The sequence below is a fragment of the Falco rusticolus genome, chromosome 2, assembly GCF_015220075.1.
Source record: "Falco rusticolus isolate bFalRus1 chromosome 2, bFalRus1.pri, whole genome shotgun sequence".
Classification (NCBI taxonomy): domain Eukaryota; kingdom Metazoa; phylum Chordata; class Aves; order Falconiformes; family Falconidae; genus Falco; species Falco rusticolus.
Window position 1 is genome coordinate 807,537 of NC_051188.1, and position 20,464 is coordinate 828,000.

Consider the following 20,464-nt stretch of genomic DNA (forward strand, 5'->3'; position numbering starts at 1 on the left):
GGTTAGCCCTGCCTGGAATAAAGGGGAGGAGGAAGCTACGAAGACGTGGAAGCTGGGGCTGAGGGGGATTCGCTGCCACTGGTGGCAGAGCTTTGACTTGCCGGATGGCATCAATTTGGCAAAACCCAGGAGCCTCTGAACGACAGACAGGGGACTGAAGCTTTTCTGAATCAAGTTCAACTTATTTTTATTCAACCCTTGTTGCTGAATTCACCAGATGGATCTTTCTGACTCTGTTGCCAGTAAATATAAAATCCGCTGGTCGGGAGTACAGATTAACGGTGACGGTGTGTAATGCACACTTCTGTGCTAACGTCGAAAGGATGGAGTCATTCAAGGGGATTGAGGCTGCAAGTCAAATGCCTCTTACAAAGAGAACCAGCGTTAAATAATTAGAAAATCTTTTGTCCTCTCAAATAGTGCAGAAATCAATTGTTTTTTCCAAGATTGAGCACAATAGGATGAAACTCTTGTCTGCCAGCGTGAAAGAGCAGGATGCCAGTTTTGATCCTGCCACTGCGACTGGTTTGCAGCTATCACCATGCTCGGAAGGAGCATCCCAGTGCCAGTCTTCCCAACAGCCCTTCAGAGTCAGCTCCATTCAGGAACCGTTACTGATCACCCACAGATCACTTGAAAGGAAGAGCAAGAAGGAGTTTTGCTGCAAAATCAAGTAGAAGGCCTTTTCTTCCATCATCCTACCCATTTCATTGTTCTCCTAGGCTGTACCACCCATCAGACCAGCTGAGCAGCCTTGTCCTGGACCTGAACGTCCAGAATCAGCACGGGGAGGTGTGCTGGAGAAACAGATGCAATGCTCTGGTCATCTCGCCTTCCTCCCCGGCTGCATCCCAGTGCAAGGACTGGTCTAGTTCAATTTGCAGTGGTTCTGTGCCGACAGAAGCATCCTTGTCTGCGGGCAGCCACCATGCAGCATCAGTTTACCCCAGAAAATATAATGGAGTGTTGTAATCATAGATACACAGTTGTGCATACATTTTTGCTTTCATCTTTTACAGAGAGTTAGAAATTTAGGGTCTCATCTCTTTTGACCCATCTGTAAAAACACACAAGTTGGGGCATAAAGATACTACAGGTAAAATTGCCTCTGCCTGGTGCTGGACCACTTTAGCTAAACCAGCACAACTTTATAGATAAACGTTGTTCCATTATTTAAAATCTCTTCTGGCTTGCTAAACCCATGTAACCAATGAAACAGTTGATGTGGCTTGTCCTTACTGCTGCCTGTTTCCCGCAGGTTAGCTCATACGCTTTTATTATTTTTATTTTATTCCCCTGGAGGGAAAAAAATATACCTTTTTAGCTATGAAGATAAGGTCTGAGACAAGCCTTAAACGTTCAGAAGTAATTGAAGCTCGCTGCGGGCATGTTACAGATTGCTGCTGCTCTTGGGACTGTCTCAGTGGAAATTCAGCTTGATAAAATTCACAAAGAACTGGAACTGCTCAAAGACACAATTGAAAAAAACGTTTTGAGAAGCCGGTGGAAAGTTTCCAGTGCAGCCGGCTGCAGGCGCGGAAGCAGGAGCAAGGAATGCAGCCTGGCCTTCTCAGCATCGCCACCACTCAGGATTTTTATCACACATGTTGGGACATTTTGGATGTTTTCCTTTAAAAACAAGCCTAGCTCGCGCAGGCGTGCAAGTAAGAGGGAATAGCAGCTTGTTGTTTCGTTTTCTTAAAAAAAAAAACCAAACATATAATCAATATGCTTAATATTTGATGAGGAGAGACTTTCTTCCTCAATTTTAAAGCAACTGTTAAAGAAATGCTTTGTGATTTGTTCAGCTCTGGTGTTGGCAGCATTCCCTCTCCAGAGCTACTCGAGCCGGAAACTCCGGAGTTTGCACTCACACTCACCGGTGGGGAGGGACTGATATGGGGCTTTCCTCTGCTTTTAAAAGCAAACCAGTGGAAAGCAGGACAGGTGAAAACAGGATTTAATCAGATTTTAAATTGCATGTTTCGGCACCAGGGCTGTGACTTGTTCCCAGGGAGGAGGCAATGGTGGCTGTGAACCAGAGGATGCCTGCCGGGGCAGTCAGCTGCCAGGCGTTTGATTTACTTACCCCACCATGAACCTTTCATTTTGGGCCAATGTGCTTGAGGAATAAAAATGCTTCCTAAATAAAACATGCGGTGGAGCTGCTGGTTTATATCCCTCGATTTTAGCAAGCTGGGAAAAGGAAATGCCACTGATGTTTCCTCCTTACTCGTACCCATTTCATCCTGATCATAGCACATCGGGATGGTGAGCTGGGCTGCACCCTGCCTGGAGTACTGATACAGGCTGAGCCAGAGCGGTTGTTTAGGGCTTGTTGTTTTATTCCAGTTGTTCCCTTTCCCATCCAAGTTCCTCCGACTGTAGTGTAACTTGCCCAGACTTGCGCTGCGCAGAAGCGGGAGGGAGCTTTGAAGCCGACATTAAGAAGGGAGTCATTTGGGGAGTAACAAACTCCAGGGATGGAGGTTAAACTATAACCGCGTGCCAGTGTGCTTTTGGTTCCTGAATTCCCAAGGGGGAAGGGAGGAAGCTGGAGCAAGATGGGGAATTCCTGCCAGACGGAGCAGCCTGCCCGACCAGCTTCAAAATATTGACCTCAGGGAGTGCACTGCAAGTGGAATAAAAGCTGTGCTTGCTCCGGACCAGCAGGACAGCACTGCAAACGCCTGTGAAGGTGAAGGGGACATGGAGAAGTAAAAACACCATTTATATAGAAAATAGAGAGTATTCTTGATGTGTCCGTGTAAATGGCAGAAGGGCATGAGTGTGAATTGGGGGTGTTGTGCTGCTGCTGTCAGCCTGTGTTTCCTGGGTGTCTGGCTGGAGCAGATGTTTAAAGCCTGCTTTTATACCTAGGACTCAGATTCCCCTGGGACATGTCAGGGTTGTTACTTAACCTCTGTGTTTACATCCTCCTAATACTCCCCTGATCGCTTAACCACTTGTCAAGAACTCTTGAGAATCTCAAAAGCAACTGTGGAAGTGCAAAATGGTATGTTAAACAGAGCTTTGACAGCAGGGTCATAATATAAACATACGTGGTTGAAAAAATGCTGCAGAACCTCTTGTGCAGTCTGTGCAGAGCTTACCCTTTTTGGGAAATAATGGACACCACCAGTCATCGTGCACTAAAAAGTGTTTCCTTTTTTTTCCTTCTTTTTCCAGACTTTATATTCAGAGCACCCATTAAGTTAAGCAAACCAGGGGAACTCCGAGAAGAATATGAAAGCCAGCTAAGGAAGGTACAGTATTCTGTGTAATTGCAGTTTTTCTTTCGGAATAACGTGGATTTCCTGCAGGAATGCCATCCTGCCTATAAGGAAACTTGAAGGGCTTTTTATTCCTGCTCTGTAACAAAGGTCATTTATTCCCTTTATGCTGTTCAGCTAGTTCAGGAGAATGTTGGCAGGAATTGAGCATGTAGAAGCCAGATTTTGCTGTTAGGCTGCCTTCCAGAACATGGAAATGTACCTTCCTTGGTGGACCTGGAGCGACTGTTGGGTTGTACAGGGTTTATTAGAGCATCAGTATTTGTGGATGTAATTCCATAAAGGTTTTTGCAGGGTAAGGCATCTCCTGCAGTAACATCCTTCTCAGAAACAACCTGTTCCAAACTGGAGCTTTCTCTCTGTTTTTAGGCAAGCATAAAATGTCATTTAAAGACAAAAAGACTGAGAAGGGAAGAAAAACTTTTCAGCTGTGTTAAATTCTGGTAAAATATTTTCTACATTTGAAAAGGGATTTTAGTTTTTTAAATTAAATCATTGAAACATCTCCAGCGGCTAGTCATTTATGGAAATTGGCTGCTTTTAAAGTGAGAAACATTGCTGTGAAAGCAGTGAGCGGATAATGATTTCCATTGCAACCCCTCTCCTGAGAGTCGCCTGTAACTTGCTAAAACATTTGCGTTGCCGCTCGTAGCTTCTGCTGCTATCATCCCTTCCGCTGCTGGGACCTGCCTGCCGTCCTGCCAAAACAATGTGGACTCTGCCCTGCTGCTGCTGTCTCGTCTCTGTCAATAGATTTAATCGCTGTTTCGGGGCCTTGATCTCTGTGACGGTGTTTTGCCTTGAGATGGGTCCAGCCTCTGGCTGGTTAGTTTACCTGCTGGGGAAAAGGAATGGCGTTTTTCCTCATGGAAGAATTTTCTTTGGGTTTTAACTTGAAGATCTCAACAAGGGTTGGGAAGCTGATGTGTAGTCAGAATAACAGCCTGGTCCACTGAGTGATGCTAAGTAGGGAAATACTGTTTAGATATTTAAGGTAAATAACAAGCCTGGGAAATGCATATGTGTGAGGAGACAATTAAAAAATGTGGAAGGGTCTTCTCTCCTTCCTGCTTCTCCATGTGTGGCATTAGCAGTGACACTGATGGGCAGTGTCACTACAAGTTACTAGGATAACTTTGGCTGACCTTTCGTTAACTCATCTTAAGGAATGCAGACTCTTCTTTCGTCCAGATAACTTTCGCTAGGTAGACAAGCACGCTTTGAAAGCAAAGTCTTGTGGCTTGCAGCACTTGTAGCAAAGGTAAGACACTGTGCTGAGAAATGGTTGATTTAGTCAGCAGCTTAAGTGCACTGAAATCTTACATAAAAATCTAGTTTATTAACTAACTTAAACATGTATCACTGTATTTGGCAATTTAACTTTTTTTTCACTGTAACCTTTAGGATGAGTATACTCAGGGTATCTTTGGCTTAAAGGAGAAATAAAGCTTTTTGTATAGGTATTAATTGTAAACCTCGCTAGGGTTTTATAAATCTCTCCCTAATAGTGACTGTGAGACTTTCTGTGATGGTATTGGAGCTAACTCATCACTGGTCCTGCCAGACTTGTTGGTTGATGTCTTCTGTCCAGCTGCAAGGCCAGAATTTCCCAGTTGTCCAGAGAAGCAGGAACCACCTGAGGTCACTGAGGCAGATCTTAGCTCTGCAGTTCTTCCCAGTGCCTCCAGACTAATGCATATCTGGATCTTCTGGAAGGATTAAACCATTCTCTCTCCCATGGTCCATAAAACCCCCATAGGAGCATTGTACCAGTGCAGGACAAAGCGGGTACTTTGTTACCACTTGTTAATCCCAATCGACTCCGTTACCAACTTTAAATGTTATCTATAAAGTCCAAGTAATCCCATCTGAAGCCTAGGCAAACTGCAGCTGAAGAGGTTTTTGCATCTACTGCTTAACTTCAGCAAAAAGCTGCCACGTGCAGTCCAGTGCCAGCACTTCTCACTTTGCCACCAGTCAAAAGGAAATACTTTAACATGTTTTCTGGCGTTTGGGGCATGGTTTTGTCTTGTTCCTGTTCAGCCTGTTGCCTTCCCCTTTTGGCTCGCTAGCGGAAGGGGGATAGGCTCCTTTCCTCTGCTGACTTAAACTCGCTTTTTATGAACCTTGTCTGAAAGAGCTGGTGTGGAGGGGGAGATTTTCTGAATCATCATCAAAGAGGAAAGGGCAACGTAATTTTGCTGACAAAATGGCAACTGATGACGCACTCACGCTTTTTCCTTATTCCAGGCAAAATTGTGACTGTTGCCACTTAGCGAGAGTTTCTTGGTGTCTCTGAACTTGTAAGTTAGGCAGTAGGAGATGAGAATTTTGTCCCAGTTTGGGAATTGAAGCCTGTGTATAACTGGGCTTCCCTCTGTGTGTCAGAGCAAGGGGTTTCATCTCGGCTTTCCTGCCCATGAAACAGGGATAACCCGTGCTGGCTTTCCTCCTGAGGAAGGGAGAGGAGTGTTCAAAAGCTTTTACATCTCCCAGATGTGAGTTGTTTTATAAATTCTAGCTCTTGACCTGCTTCCCAGTCTTTTGCAGTTGAAAACAAAGTAGTTAGCATAATTATGTACTGAAGAATTTTTATTTGAAGTGGATAATCTCATAGGGTAATTTTCTCAACTGACTTTCAAAATGAGATTAAATGTTTGCCGTCTGTGCAGTATAGTGAGATTATTTTTTTTTCTCTTTTACACAGCGCACTTGGTGCTCTTGTATTTTATATTTTTCCAAAGGAGGATATTGTTTCTGTGTACTAAAAACCTAACTCATCCTGTTAAACTGTCTATCACAAGCAGTCTGTTGCTTGTAATCACACACCATCAGGAGGGAAACTCCTACCTGAGGCATGTGCTGACATGCAGCTTTCCAGCAGCAGGGGTAGATGGAGCAGGCTCAAGGAGTGAGCAAGCAAACCCGGACAGTTTATGGAGTGAAGAGAAGATGTCAAACGTGAGTTTGCAAAACTTTTGGAAATGGATGTTAGCATTGAGAATGATGGTCCTGAAATTATCATTTCTTGGGCAATTTTTGAGAAAAAAATTATCGATTGCTTATACAGCATGTTTTTTTCCTGCAGTTCCAGTATCCAGAAGGGCTACAGACAGGTTAAAATGTGTTTTTTGATAACCGTACTGCTAATAGCAGCTGATGGTCCTGCATCCAGTACTTCAAAGATGCTGCTCAGATAAGATATTCCTCCCAGTATAGGTGTTCCACGCCAGCTTGTTTCAGTTTCTACGCCTCATGTCCTGGCACAGCATTGCCATGTTTGTCAGTAAATTCTCTGGGAGACAATTTACATTAGGTTACTTAAAATTACGTTTTTTAATTAGTACCAATTTTATCATTAGAGTTTGCTTTTGTTTGCAACCTGAATTCTGGACCCAAATTCATTTCTTTATCCCATTAATCAGCATTAGGATCCTGTTGTTGCTGTTCTCACTGTCAGCAGAGCTTGTGCTTGCACCTCACATTAATTGTGCCATGAGTTTGCCCAGAATCCTTAAATATTCCTGTATGTTGTTACATGCATGCTTGTGGCTTTAGATTTTGGAATTGAGTATAATTGCATAAGTGAGACAAAAAAAAGTGAACATTTCCGTACAGCTTTCTTCCATGACGGAAGGGACACAACTGTTGGGTAGTATTTCAGCTGGCCAAAAAAGTCATCTTCATGATAAATCTTGATCTGAACTTGTTTTTCAGATACTTAAAAAAGGCTCCTGAAAGTGCAGAAATATTGTTCATGAAACATACGGCAGACTATTCATCACGTCTGCATCATGCGGCTGTAATCTGTATTAGTCAGACATTGTGTTGTAGTTATTGCTTGAGATTATTAATAGACCAGGAATTTAAAGATACATCTTAAAAAACTAAATGAGAAGTCAAACCAATCTTTGAAAACATTTGCTAAACACCCACAATCAGCCAGACTTGGGGGGCTGGGGCTGGGGGGGGGATGTCCTGGTTTCTGCCTTCTCTCCTCCTGCCTCTCTTCCTTGTCTCTGGGGGTTCGTGGTCAGTAGGGTTTGGGTCCTTCCCAATCTGAAAACCATAACGAGGCTTTTGAGTAATGCATCGTGAACTGTATTTTCTTTGTCATCCACATGTCCATGCTTTTTTTTCCGCTCCCCTTCAGCAGGGAAGAAAAATACTAAGTATTTTTGGAAGAATGAGGAGTTGTTGCAGTGTCGCCCACTGCCTTTATGTGCAGTGCTGGAGCTGCCTGTGGGTGCCTCGAGCTATACTGGAGGGCATAAGGTCCTGCAGCACGGCTCTCCTGGGAGGCCAGGGGGAAATTGTGGCGGTGTGAGGAGATCAGAGGAAACATAACGGGGCAGCTTCTTAAGATGTGAGATGCCTACACTCATGTGAGGGGTAATCGAGTGTTTGAATTCCTAGTGTTTAGCCATAGCTGTGACTCATTGGGATGATGGAGGCCTGTCAACCAAAGATCGGGCTTCTTGTCCCAAGCGAGGGTAACATGCACAGAGCTTGGTGGAGGAAGGAGGGAGGACCTGGTATATATACATATACATGTAGACTATTCATGGCCTGTGTGTATGTCTGAAGCTGAGGAAGAGGTGAGACACAAGCTGGGTGAATGGCTGGGTAATGAGTGAGAAGGGAGATGGGTCACGTTATGCTGGGCAGGGACAATGGGATGGCGTTATCCAAAGTGTGCACTGCAGAGCTTTTTTCATCAGGAAAAGGTGGTGGAAAGGAGGGGAAAAGGGGGTCTGTTGGTTTTGAGTAGCAAGTGTGCAGAAAAGAGGTCCTGGCAGAAATGGGGAGTTTGATTCCTTAGGTAAAGGAAGAGCAAAATAATGCGGCAGGACAGGCGGAGTTGTGCTGGGGATAATCCTTTGGTTCAGGAAGAAAGAAATCTCCGCAGGAACAGCCTGGCCAGGAGGAGCTTGTGGACACTGAAGTCAACCTTGGTTGGTTAAAAGGGATCTCTAAGTGATGGATTGTGCTCGCCAGAGGGAATGAAGGAAAGTGTGTGTGTGTACTTCTCTGCAATCCACTTTTCTTATAACTGAATGTCATGGTTTAACCCCGGCCGGCAACCCAGCCCCACGCAGCCGCTTGCTCTCTCCCCCTGACCCAGAGGGATGGGGAGGAGGATCAGAAAGGAATGTAAAACTCAAGGGTTGAGATAAGAACAATTTAATAGGTAAAGCAAAAGCCGCGCACACAAGCAAAGCAAAGCAAAGCAAGGAATTCGTTCGCCGCTTCCCATGGGCAGGCAGGGGCTCAGCCATCCCCAGGGCAGCAGGGCTCCGTCACGCCTAACGAGTACTCGGGAAGACAAACGCCATAATGCCAAATGTGCCCCCCTTCCTCCTCCTTCCCCCAGTTTATATACTCAGGATGACGCCATATGATATGGAGTACCCCTTTGGCTAGCTTGGGTCCTGGCCGTGTCCCCTCCCCGTCCCTTGTGCCCCTCCAGCCCTCTGGCTGGCAGGGCCCAAGGAACTGAAAAGTCCTTGACTTAGTATAAACATCACCCAGCAGCAACCAAACATATCAGTGCGCTATCAACATTGTTCTCACATCAGAGCCAAAACACAGCACTGTACTAAGAAGAAGATTAACTCTATCCCACTGAAACCAGGACACTGAACTTCCACAAGCTGAAGAACGGGTAGGGGATCTGGGAGTAGACGGGACTGGCAGTTAATGGAAGAGGCAGGCGTTAGAAGGCACAGCAAAGAAGCCTTCAGTGCAGAAAAAGGATGGGAAGTGCAGCAAGGTGCAGTGTAGAGCTGCCCTGGCAGTTCGGTCAGATTCCTTCGGCAGCCTTCAGGTTTGTGAAGTGTAGTCGCACAGCACACGTGGATAAAATAATGTTGTGTCGTAGCCCTTTCGAATTGCCAGGGTGGTAAAAAGTAGCAACATCTGAGAATGCATTAGAATTAGAGAAAACTGCAAGGAAATACAGAGGAAGTACTCCTCAGAGGAGGTGATACCAAGAAGGCTGAAAGTGCTTGGTGCCTTCTTTGGATCAGGCTTCTTAAGCTTCAGGAATGTATTAAAATAGCAAGGAGCTTTCGATAAGAGGTTAACGACGCAGGGCAGAGTAGGAAGCCAGGAGGTAAAAGCCAGTCTGTCCGGCGTGGTGCGCAGGCAGCGGCTGTTCCAACATGCAGCAGGCGGGATCCTGTGGATCCATGTACCTTGTGGACTAGATTCTGGCGTTCACTTGAACTTATCTCCATTTGCACTTCAGCTGATAACCTAAATAATCTTTGGGCCTCCAGCTGGCCATCGGAAGGTTAGGTAATCTTTCTGGATCTTCCCCATCCCAGCACGTCAGTGAAACAATAGGATTTCATCCAGCATGTAGGTTTCAACATGGGAATTGCTGTGTCTATAACCAGTTTTAATTTAGGTGATGCTGTCTATACGTCTGCTAAATTGTGTGTACTGTGTTGCGGGCCATTTGAAGACTAAAACTGAAATGTCATAGCTGCCATGAAGCTACTGGTTTGCACATTTTTATTTGCAGTATGCTTAACTACAAGTAGACAAAAGCTTTTGTCTCTCTTATTTTAGAAAATAGTGTGGCAGAGAAGTCTCTGTCAAACCCTGGACCCAACAGTGCCTTTGCCGTTTTGCAAAGATAGTAGCTGTGATATTTCTGTAGAGTGCATGAACGTGAAAGCATTGTAGAAACAAACCAGTCTTCACGTTATTGCAAGGGAGAGGCAGTGGCTGTACTCCAAAGCAGGGGAATGAGACACAAAATTAAATGATGTGACCAGACTCTTGGAAAATCGTTTGTTGGCAATGAGATGTAGGACTTCAAAACATCTTAAATACACCGTCTCTTTTGGCTTTGTTTCCAGCTGAGAGAAGAAAAGCTACAAGAAGATAAAGCTTCTGAGGATCTGATTCACAAGTTCATTCTGGATGACATGGATGTAGGGAAAAAAAAAATGGAAGAACAGCAGAAAAAAGATGAATCTTTAGTGCTTAAAGTGAACCAAGAGTGTGTAAGTAAGCTTGTGCTTCTCTTTCCTATCCACATCACCGACACTGACTGGTAGGTGAAATGCTGCTAAAATTCAGTCCTAGAACAAGAACCATTTTTTTTAAGACCTTGACTAGCTGAGTGTCTCCTGTCGCTCCCTGTTGAAACAGGGAGCTTTCATCCTTTGACACGGGGAGCTTTCCAGGATTATTTGATTGACTTCTTTGTAGCCCTTGAAGGCTATGAGCTAACAGATTCTGAACATCCGTGTTTGTGAGAACTGTCTTCTAAGGTTTCTTATGACTACAGATGTTCTTCTAGTGGTTTCAATCCCCACTTTTACCCACTGTACTCATGACTGAAGGTGCAGCTCTTCCAAACAGAGCAGATAAATCTGTAGAGGTAAATGCTCTGCTTTGCGTATCCTTGGTCTTCAAGCATATATGCATTTCCATGAACATTTCTCCGTGCATCATCTACAGTGTAGGTGTACGATACTGCAGTCCAACAGATTCTTCATGCTGAGTTCTGCCCATTTCTCCTTTCAGTTGTGAGATTCCACAGGAAATGCTCTTAAGATTTAAAGACTGATAGGCTGATATGTGGGTACTGAATAACGTCCTGTTAGCACCTTTCTTGCAGGTTTACCTCACTTTTTCTCGATCATTAAATTAACTTTCTTCAATGATTGACAGCTATACATAGTTGCTGTGTGCTTATTTTGCATTATTTATGCTTTTGGTGGCCAGCCTTGGAGCTGTTACAGCTCCAGTGAAGAGAGCTGCGCAAGCACGTGTATCTGCTGGCAGGTTGCATTCCCCAGGTGTAATCAGAATGGGGGGGTTTGGGATCTTTACTGTCCTTGCAAGAGCGAGCTTTATTTTCCAAGTGATTCTTTTTGTTGTACATGTCAGCTAACTTTTCCTTGATTGACTTCAGTTTCCTGAACGGCTCTCGGATTCAGAGAACGAAGAACCATTCCAGGGCAAGCAAACACATCGGTCAGCTTTTGTTTCCAAGACCAGTGCCTACTCCTTTGCTTTCCTTTCAGGGTAAGATGCTGAGACTTTATTCAAGCCAATTGATGTCCGTTACAGATGTTCTTTTGACCATTGTTCTAAACATACCTGAGATGCTTTACATTCAATTAAAATGATTGTTCCAATCCAAAATAAGGATTTTTTTTTCTGGAATTTTAGAACAAACTAATTGGTAGAATATAGCGCCTGTCTGATTACCCTCTGCCTGTCATAAAATCCTGGGGGTTAACAAGGTTAGGGTTCGTCCCATAAAGCAGAAAAATCATTGCCTGTAGGTTTAAATGACAGAAATCGTTGAAGTACAATATCCTGTGTGATGAACTCAAGGGTGCTGGATCCTTCTCCAGCACAGATATTAAGAGATAGCATCACCCCCAGACAGCTTATCAGTGAAAGCTGTTGCATGATGCAGTGGAAGCGGCTGAGAAACTGTTTTCACATGAGAAGCAGAGGGGTTTCCGTAGCATCATCATTAGCTCAGACCTCAATGAGTTACAAGCCCTCGGTGGAGGGGTCAGGTGGAGGTGTCAGTGCATTTAGTGTGGAGCCCTTTAGCACAGACCAGGACTCTGCGGCAGATCCCAGATTTCTGGATCCCTTTACCCTGAGGGCAAAGCTGATGCCTCCTCCACAGGTAGCTGCTGCCAGGGCTGTTGGGCTGGTTGTTCTTAAGGTCACGAACAGTCTCCTGTTTTCACCCATCTGCTTTTCAGGAACCTAACCGCCAAGGTGGAAAGGAGTCGGAGCTGCAACGACACCTTTCAGGAGAGATCAAAGAGCAGGCAGAGATCAGCCCCAGCCAACAAAACGAAGGTACGGGCTGCGTCTGGAAGCATAGGTTTTCTGTGTGTAAAATGTTTTTACCTGAGGTTACGCAGCATCAGTAGTCTGGAGATATAAAATCCTGTGTTTGTGGTGCTGCCAGCGCTGTGTTATCACCATGGGGCAAATCACTTCCTCCCAGCTCACAGTGAAAACCTGTTAGGTTAGAAATTAGTTATCAAAAAAGTAGACAGCTTGCAGAGTAGTTTGTTAGCATTGCAGGATAATTGGAATTTGGAAGAGTACTCATCATGCTTTTGTTTTGTAATTAATTTTCTTTTCAAGGCTGAATTCCCAGCCAATTAAAGAAAAATCTTTTAGAAGTTTAGAGAAAAGTCCTCTCTTGCTCCCCCTTTCTCTGCTGTTCTTCCCAAAGCTGTTTAAACAGAGCAAAACTCATTGCTCTGCTGATGTGAGGATACTTTCTTTTGCATTTCCACGCAATGGGAAGAGCTGGCCTAGAGCTGGCCTGGTCTTGCTTCCCTTTGCTTCCAGCAGCCCAAATAAACTAACGGTATCTGTTACCCTGTGCAATAGGGCTGGCTTTTCAGCGCACTGCGGTGCTTCAAAATGAGCAGTGATCATGAAGCACCAATGAAAATCTGAGCCGGAGGTTTTCCAGGCTCTTCCAGCCGCAGTCACTGGGTACCCTTCACTCATTGGAGGTGACCTTTGCAAACACCTTTCCTTGCACAGTGCCTGGCAGCACCGCTGACCCCTCTGTTTTGCCAGCAGAAGGAAATTTTGCACACTTGTTCTTGTACTAATCTCTGTCTCTGGGGCCATACTCTGCCTTCTTTCCAATGTGCCTCTCTGGCCCCTGGGATCCTGGTAGCTGCAACAGCAGCTTAAATGATGAAAACTGTGAGTTCTCAGACAGGACCACCTCCAACGCTGCTCTGCCAGAGCCGCTTGCTAGGATATTCCACCTCCCCGTGCTGCCACCCCTCCTTCCTGCGCTCACTTTCTTCCCAGATGGAGATGGAGAAGGTTCAATTCCAGAGTTCCCATAAGGAACAAAAGCCTCTGCAATCCTTTGGAAGGTCAGTTTGGTTAGTGCATATTGCTTGGAAAAGGGTGAAATCTCCATTGGGCACACGAAGCTGACCCCGGTGATCACCTAGCTTGACATCCCTGAGGTTATGGGCGTGCGCCATAGTGAGAGAATCTGCATTTAAAAGCCTGGTCCAGTTCCCATCTAGGCTGACAGGAGCTGGACTGAGCTCAAAGCAAGAATCTTTAACTGGCCTTTAGCATGGACTTGACCAATTCAGAGTTGCACTACAAGAGTGTTCCACAAGCTTATTTTGACTTCAGAATAAGCTAGCAGAAACAACTGTCTTTTGGGCTAAGCAGGGAAAGGCTATAGTTGTTCCAGCCCAGCTAGCTGCTGGACAAAATCATTTCATCTTAGAGTTAAGAATAATACCATCTGCAGGCGTGTATGTGCAGCGTTTATTTCTGATTTATTTGTGGCTGCATTCTGCCACATTCCAGATGTAGCGGCATTAGGGGATGGTGTTGGAGATGCCAAGAAGTGTTGCTCCGAAGCTCTGCTAGAGGCTGCCTCAGGCAGAGACCTGTGGTGGCCGAGGTGTGGTCTGGGACCACTCATCAAGGTTATTCCACCGATCTGCCTCAGGCATTTAAACACCTTTTTCTCGTGAGGTTTTGCAGCGCAGCGTGTTAAACCTGGGCCGAGTCTTTTATTCTTTCTATCCTACAGCTTAGTAGGGAGCCAAAAATCCTTTGGAGATTATTTCCCTTGAAGAGCATGGCTTCCTCCAGCCAGGGTGGCGCAGTGCTTCTTAGCTTCTCCTTGTCTTGCCTTGCTTCAGCATTTTGCTGTTGGAGTGGTTGCCACTTGTGGCAAGAACAGCTCTCATGCTGAAATGAATTTAGGTCGTGCTGGACCCTGGTGTCCCCTGCTGATGTTGATTATCGGCCGTGAAAGGTGCCGTGACCAGCAGGGGCTGCCAGGGCTGTTCCAGAGAGCTCTCCAGCTGTCCTGCTGCAGGAGCTGAGCGTGGTAGCCTCACGTTCTCCTGTTCTCCTCTCACGCGCTTGTCCGTATTCTTCTCTTGCTGAGCTGTTGTGCCTTGCCTTGCAGGTGCCACCCATCACCAGCACGTCGACGCCACTGGTTGGAGTTTTGTCATCCACCCAAAACAACCGCTGCCTCTCTGCCCCAGACCTGACGGCAGAGAAGCGCCTGGTTCTCAACCCCGTTTCGTCCCTCTCTGCCCTGCACAAGCCAGAGCGATCCATCAGCCCCGAGAGCAACGACAGCATTTCAGAAGAGCTCAACCACTTCAAGCCTATCGTCTGCTCCCCGTGTACTCCTCCGAAGAGGCTTCCTGACGGCAGAGTCCTGAGCCCTCTCATTATCAAGTCGACTCCGAGAAACCTGAACCGGAGCCTGCAGAAGCCAACCACCTACGAGGCCAGTCCTAGAATACTGAAAAAATGGGAGCAGATATTTCAGGAGCGCCAGATCAAAAAGACTCTTTCTAAAGCTACCCTTACGTCCTTGGCTTCAGAGCCCGGGGAAGACGTCGTAGTTTCTGACACGACCAACTCCAGCACTTGCACTAAAGAGCAGCCGCAAGTGCAGGATGATCACCTTCCACCTGACACGACAGGAGAGCCTCACCCCGAGCTGGATTTCTTCCCTTCCATCAGTGAAACGAAGCTGGGAAAAGCAAATGAGAAGAACAGAGATTCACAGCCCTTAACAACAGACGACACCGCTGCTGAACCAGATGCACGATCAAATGTAACCTCCCTAAATGCACGGGTGGCCGAAGTCCCTGACCTAAAAGTGAACGCGTTCATGGACAAATCCTGTCTTAGTCTTGGCCCGAAAATGCTAAGCAGAAGACTTATGGGTGTCAGCGCATCCCTGCCTGACAACAGCACACTAGGAATTCCCGTTAAGACATCAGGGAAAAAGCAGCTGAAATGCCTGAACAACAGCGAATTGATCAACGTACAGAACAGCACCTGCAATTCCGTTGAGAACATCATCGGGGAACAGCCCCCGTCGCTGAGACGGGGCCGGAAGAGACGCTGCAAAACGAAGCACTTGGAGCACAATGGCTCTGTCAAAAGACTGAGGCACACGGCGGGGGAGGTGGGCTTGCCTCCGGAGGATTGCTTGGTGCGGGAGATGGAGCAGAAGCTCCAGCAAGAGGAGGAGGACAGGAGGCTGGCCCTGCATCTGCAGCGGATTTTTGACAGCGAGAACAGGACAGTGGATAGGCGGAAAGTCAGAGTCGATCGGTATCTGCTGCGGTCGAAGAGCACTCTGGGTGCTAAGTAGCACTGGTGGACATGTGGCCTTTCTAGAGGACAATGAGGTTTATCAGATTATCTTAGAGGAAAACTATTTTTTGTCATAGTTCCACCCACACAATTGTTTTTTCATTTTGGTGGTAAGACATTTGTAGGTCCAGTTCAGAGAGAAGCCAGAGTCCTTTCAGATTAGCAAAAGAGAAAGAGAGAATGAGAAAAAAAATCCTCCAGCCTTTCTGGTCCATTGGTCTGAGAGAAGTGTCCATCATCCCTGTGAATACACTGCAATGCCTGTACGTGCAGTCAGCGACATTTGGGTTCCCCAGCTAGGAGGGTTGTGTGAGCAACACGTGGGGTACGGGATAAGGACTTGATCTGTTCCTTGCCTTGCCACTTCAATATGCCAAGAGAAAGCAGAGTGGTACTCGTGGGAAGTAGGCTTTGTCTGTCCTAGAAACAGTCTTCTCCCCTCTACCTACCTTCTTTCCTTCCTTACGCTGCAGCTGGCTGTGGTGGTCAGGCTGTCACTGATGTCAGCGTGTTCAAATGACGTGACTCGAGGGCTGCTGGGGAGGGAGGCTGAGCCACGTTTCTGCTAGGAAGTACCAACAGATCCACCCGTAGTACTTAGAAATGAATGTATCTCACTGTCTGCACCAGCAGTACAGGTTGTAGATTATTTTCTCTTAAGCAGAAAGCCAAATGCAGTGAAGAAAAACATAAAATAGGGATTTTACTGAAGAGCCTTATAGGAACTTGTACATTCATGTTAGTGACACAGCAGAGAGCTCAGGTAGAGCAGCTGGGTGCTGTGATGTGGGGAGCAAATGCAGCCTTTCTCCCAGTCCCTGCCTCTTCCAAGGGAAGGGGGTTTCATGTTCTTCCCACGAACATCAGAATCTAGAAAGGGAAATGCTGTCTGGGTGAATTAGGCAAGGACGTTCTCCCTGCTGACACCGTGCAGGATCTTGCTCGGTTAAGAGATCTCTCAGCACACCTAAGACCTGTCCTTACACGTCCAAGTGCAGCCTGAGGAGGCATCCCGAGGTATCTGACGCATCGCGGTCATCTCCCAGTCATCTCGCAGGCGCCTGATGGGTTGGCCGTAGAGCGGGGACAGGAACCCAGCCCTCCCAGCCTGCGGGCGCGCGGATGTGGGCGCTCAGGGCAATGCAAGCCTGCCCTGCCCCTGCTCTGAGCTAGCTGTCTTCAGGTTCAAACCACTAAGAAAGCTCAGGTGAGCGATGCACTTAAAAATTTCCACTTAAAGGCATGAAGTTGGGTACAGCAGCCTGGACCAGAGCTATCTCAGAGCCTGTGCTTGGTGGAGCGTGTGTTGTCTGCCCAGATGTGGCCTTCAGTGGCAGCCCACCCTCTGGGCTCTTCGTGTTTCTAACAATCTTCCCCATCACCCGTTAACAGCACAATAATTTTGTTGATTATTTCTCGACATCAGACTCAAACATCAGCTCTAAACGTGCTATTGGAAGCTGCCTTGCAGAGTATTCACTGGGGACCCTCGGTGCCCACGGGGACCTTCGTCCAGGGCAGAGGCTGTGGCATGAATAACCTTGCTGACCCGTGTGCTGGGTGACAAGCGGTATTTTCAGGCTGTAACTGAAGCACAATGCTGGGGCAAGCTTACCGTGACCTGTGGCGTGAAGGGAAGGGAGGACAGCTGATGCGTTTAAACAGATGGATTTGACCTAAGAGAATGGTCGTTGCCCAATTTCCTCTGTCTGAAAAATGGTTGAATTTCTCCCTCCATCTTAAATGGTTAAAAAGAAAACGGGAACTGGTTTTCTTTTTCTCTCCCAGCATACCTGCATAACTGCGAGGACCCTGGTGCTTTTTCCTAATTGAACTGGATTTTTTTTAAAAAAAAAAAAAAAAGAAATCTTATATTTTAATGGATAAAATTTATATATTTTAAATACTATATTTCAACAGATTGACACTTTCATTTTGAGAAATCTTATAGCAATGATTCCGTAATATATATCTATCTATCTATCTTTGTATCTCCTTAACATACAAACTACTGGATGTTTAAAGTCGTACCTAGGGCCGGCTAGAGCTGCCCTGCTCTGCCTGCCCTCTGTGGCTCATGGGCGATGGCTTTCCATGGCCTCTCATGCACCGCAGCCTCGTTAGGTGCTGACTGAAGCAGGCGCTTTTGACCCAAACTGAAGCCGGCTCCAGTACCCAGCTGTGAACTGGAAGGAAATTAAGTAACTGGAGCCTTGACCGGACCTGGAAGAGCAGTGCAGAGAGAAGCAGCGATGGCCTGGATCTGCCCTTTAACAGTGAAGTAAGCTCAGGAGGGAAACCCACAGCTTTTACTCAGAATTCACGCCATTTTTTCCCAACATTTTGAGCTAAAGCGTGCACTTCCCAGGTGCACTTAGATTAATAATTATTTTTACAGGCCCCCTTCTCCCTGCCCCTTCCCCGCAGTTAACCCCTTGTGCCCAAATCAGCCTCCCCTGAAGAGTTTCCTTCTTTCTTGCGGCACTTGTGTGGGTTCCATCCAGGCTTGGGCTGCTGGGTGCTCTCTGAGCAAGCCCACTCCACAAGCAACTAGATTTACACACTGAATGTATCCTTTCTTCCCCCTCTTAAAATAGATTTTGCAGTCCAGTGCACCAGGCCAGTGTCTTAAATATCTTCCTTTTAAAAGATTACATAAATATTTAGATTTTTGTGTGTTAATTTCCTCTTTCTAAATCCGAGCTGGGCAGAAGCGCGGGAGGCAACGCCTGAGCTGGAGCTTGTCCCCAGCCAAAAATACTTAGTGGGACCCCTCGTGCTCCCAGCTTCCCAGACCTCACCTTCGCTGGGCAGCTGGCTCCCCCCACGACGGAGAGCCCGTGGCCCAGCAGCGCCGCTCGGCTCCCCGAGCATCCCGCATGGTCCGTTGCATCCGCATTGAAGGAGACCTTTAGATGTGGCGCCGCAGCCGTGGCGCGGAGGGGTTGCAGTCGCAGCAGCTTTCAGGGAAGCATTGAAGTGGGATCGATCTTTTCTTGTGAGGTGGCGTGCCCACAGGTTTTTAGTCTGATGAAGCTGCTGGCTGCGTTTCTACACTCGCTTCTCCATCTAGTTGCTTAAGGACTGGGGAAAACACGGGCCGTTTTCCAGCCAGCTCACCCAGACCCTCTCGCCGCCTTCCAGAGCCAGCAAGAGTGCGACTGCCCTCGGCTGAAGTCCGCCCGAGGTGGTGTCAGGTTTGAGACTTGAGGCAATGTGAAGCTAGGATGAATGTTTTATTAATTTAACACTCTTAAGTGTATGTAAGCTTGCACAAAAAAAATAATTGTATATAATTACACTTAAAAGAGCAGGAATTCCCAGCCTCTATCCTTTAAAGGTCAGGTGTGACGCTACCTTTGCCACAAATAACGCCAGCTGAGAAGTAAAATACCTCTTGCTGAACGGTGGATGCAGCACAAGATCTGCAGAGGCCCTAAGTTGAAACGAAGTATTTATTTACACTTACATGAAAGTCATATTTCTAACCCTCCTCCTTTCTGCAGCCACCTTCTCTCCAGGATGAAGGCAATCCTTGCCGGCTGTGGGACAGCGCGGGTGTGTGAGCAGCCTCCCAAAATGTGCAGCTGTCTTCTCTTGCGAGAAAAAAAGCAGGTCAAGAGATTGCACTGCCAGTAGCACTGGAGGGGCTGGGGTCGGTTTGACAACAGAAGTGTCTGCCAAAGATGCCACTGACTCTGGAAAGTTGCTTTCTGACCCTCCGGAGCGCTCTACCCGGGAAAAGCCGTATGGAAAGGTCCGTGTATGGAGTCAGATCAGATAAATGAAGGAAAAGTGCCAAAAGAAGGGATCATGCCAGATGATTGTATAATGTTGTTCTATATTGTCAGTATTTTTCTTCAAATGCTATTGTACATGCAGTGCACAGTAATCATGAAGTGTCGCTTGAACAAGTGCTTCTTTGTATTTTCTCAATGAAAGAAAGGGGAAGGTTGAAGCCTTAAAGACTATCACTGATGTTAAAACCAAGCCTTTAGCAGTGCTCCGAGGGCCCCAGGGCCCCGCCTGGACGCTCCAACAGCCTCGTCCCATCTCCCAGGCAAAAGGTCGTCAAGGAGCTTATCCCCTGCACAGGGGGAAGCGCTTCATGAAAACCCAGCCCCTCTCACCCGCTGGGGGACAAAAATTAACAACTGTTAATTGTGAGACCCCAAGGGTCTCGCATGGCACCGTGATGGAGACCCGTGGGCTGTCCCCACGGATGGCAGCTGGGTGGAACTGGGACATGATGCCGGTTTGAACTACAGCACAGAAGCCGGGATGATCCCCACGTGTCACATGCATCTGACACAAACCTTTCTCTTCCCCGTGTCTGTAAAACACCGCGAAGCATCAGCTCTAGGATTAGCTCTTCACTATGCAAACAGGAAAACCTTCAGGTGGTGACAAAGGGGGGTTGTGTATGCCTGGTTTCCTTGGTATTTACTGTCAAACTGTTCAAAACAAATCTAGATGTTGCTACACTTTTTTTCCAATAATGCTTTAAATCGTTGTGCTTTCGTGTTCTTTTCAGCTTGCCAGCAGAGCACTGGGGTAGTAGAAGACTTAACGGTCGTTTTGGGTCTCAGCTGAACCACCGTGGCTTCATCTGAATGTTTTTAAAACCAATGGAAGTTACTGAAGGACTGTTGACTTGCATGTGTAAAATGTGTGGGTAAAATGACATGCAGGCGTCTGTCATGTTGTGGCTTCTGTTATTTGGAACAGAGTAAATCCTGCTTGCGAAAAAATTGTCACAAACCAGAAATATGCCAACTGTGTACAAATAACATGTACATTTTAACAGCAACGAGGACTTTTAACTGCAGGACAAAGGCCGAGGTTAAAACAGAATAAAACCAGGTTCTGACAGTAAACTACCTGTTTCTGCTCAAGTTGCTGCGCTTGGAAACAAGCAGGATCTTACTTCTGCCTGTCCCCATTGGGTTACAGATTCCCCTGGCTGAATGAGGTTGTTGAGTAATGTTTGG

General features: G+C 46.6%; 1 protein-coding gene across 2 annotated transcripts; it reads left to right on the forward strand.

Annotated features, from left to right (window-relative positions):
* The first annotated feature begins 2,466 nt into the window (after positions 1-2,466).
* RNF169 (ring finger protein 169) lies at positions 2,467-20,350 on the forward strand. 2 transcript variants are annotated; one of them, XM_037377003.1, is made up of 6 exons: positions 2,467-2,698; positions 3,190-3,266; positions 10,163-10,309; positions 11,227-11,339; positions 12,041-12,140; positions 14,260-20,350. In XM_037377003.1, exons 3-6 carry the CDS (start codon positions 10,232-10,234, stop codon positions 15,469-15,471), a joined length of 1,503 nt encoding a protein of 500 aa, XP_037232900.1. In that variant the 5' UTR covers positions 2,467-2,698; positions 3,190-3,266; positions 10,163-10,231; the 3' UTR covers positions 15,472-20,350. The 2 variants fall into 2 exon arrangements, 1 of the variants encoding a protein (XP_037232900.1); XR_005102579.1 differs by lacking the exon at positions 2,467-2,698 and having other exon boundaries at positions 3,196-3,266; positions 14,260-17,754; positions 18,980-20,350.
* The last annotated feature ends 114 nt before the right edge of the window (positions 20,351-20,464 follow it).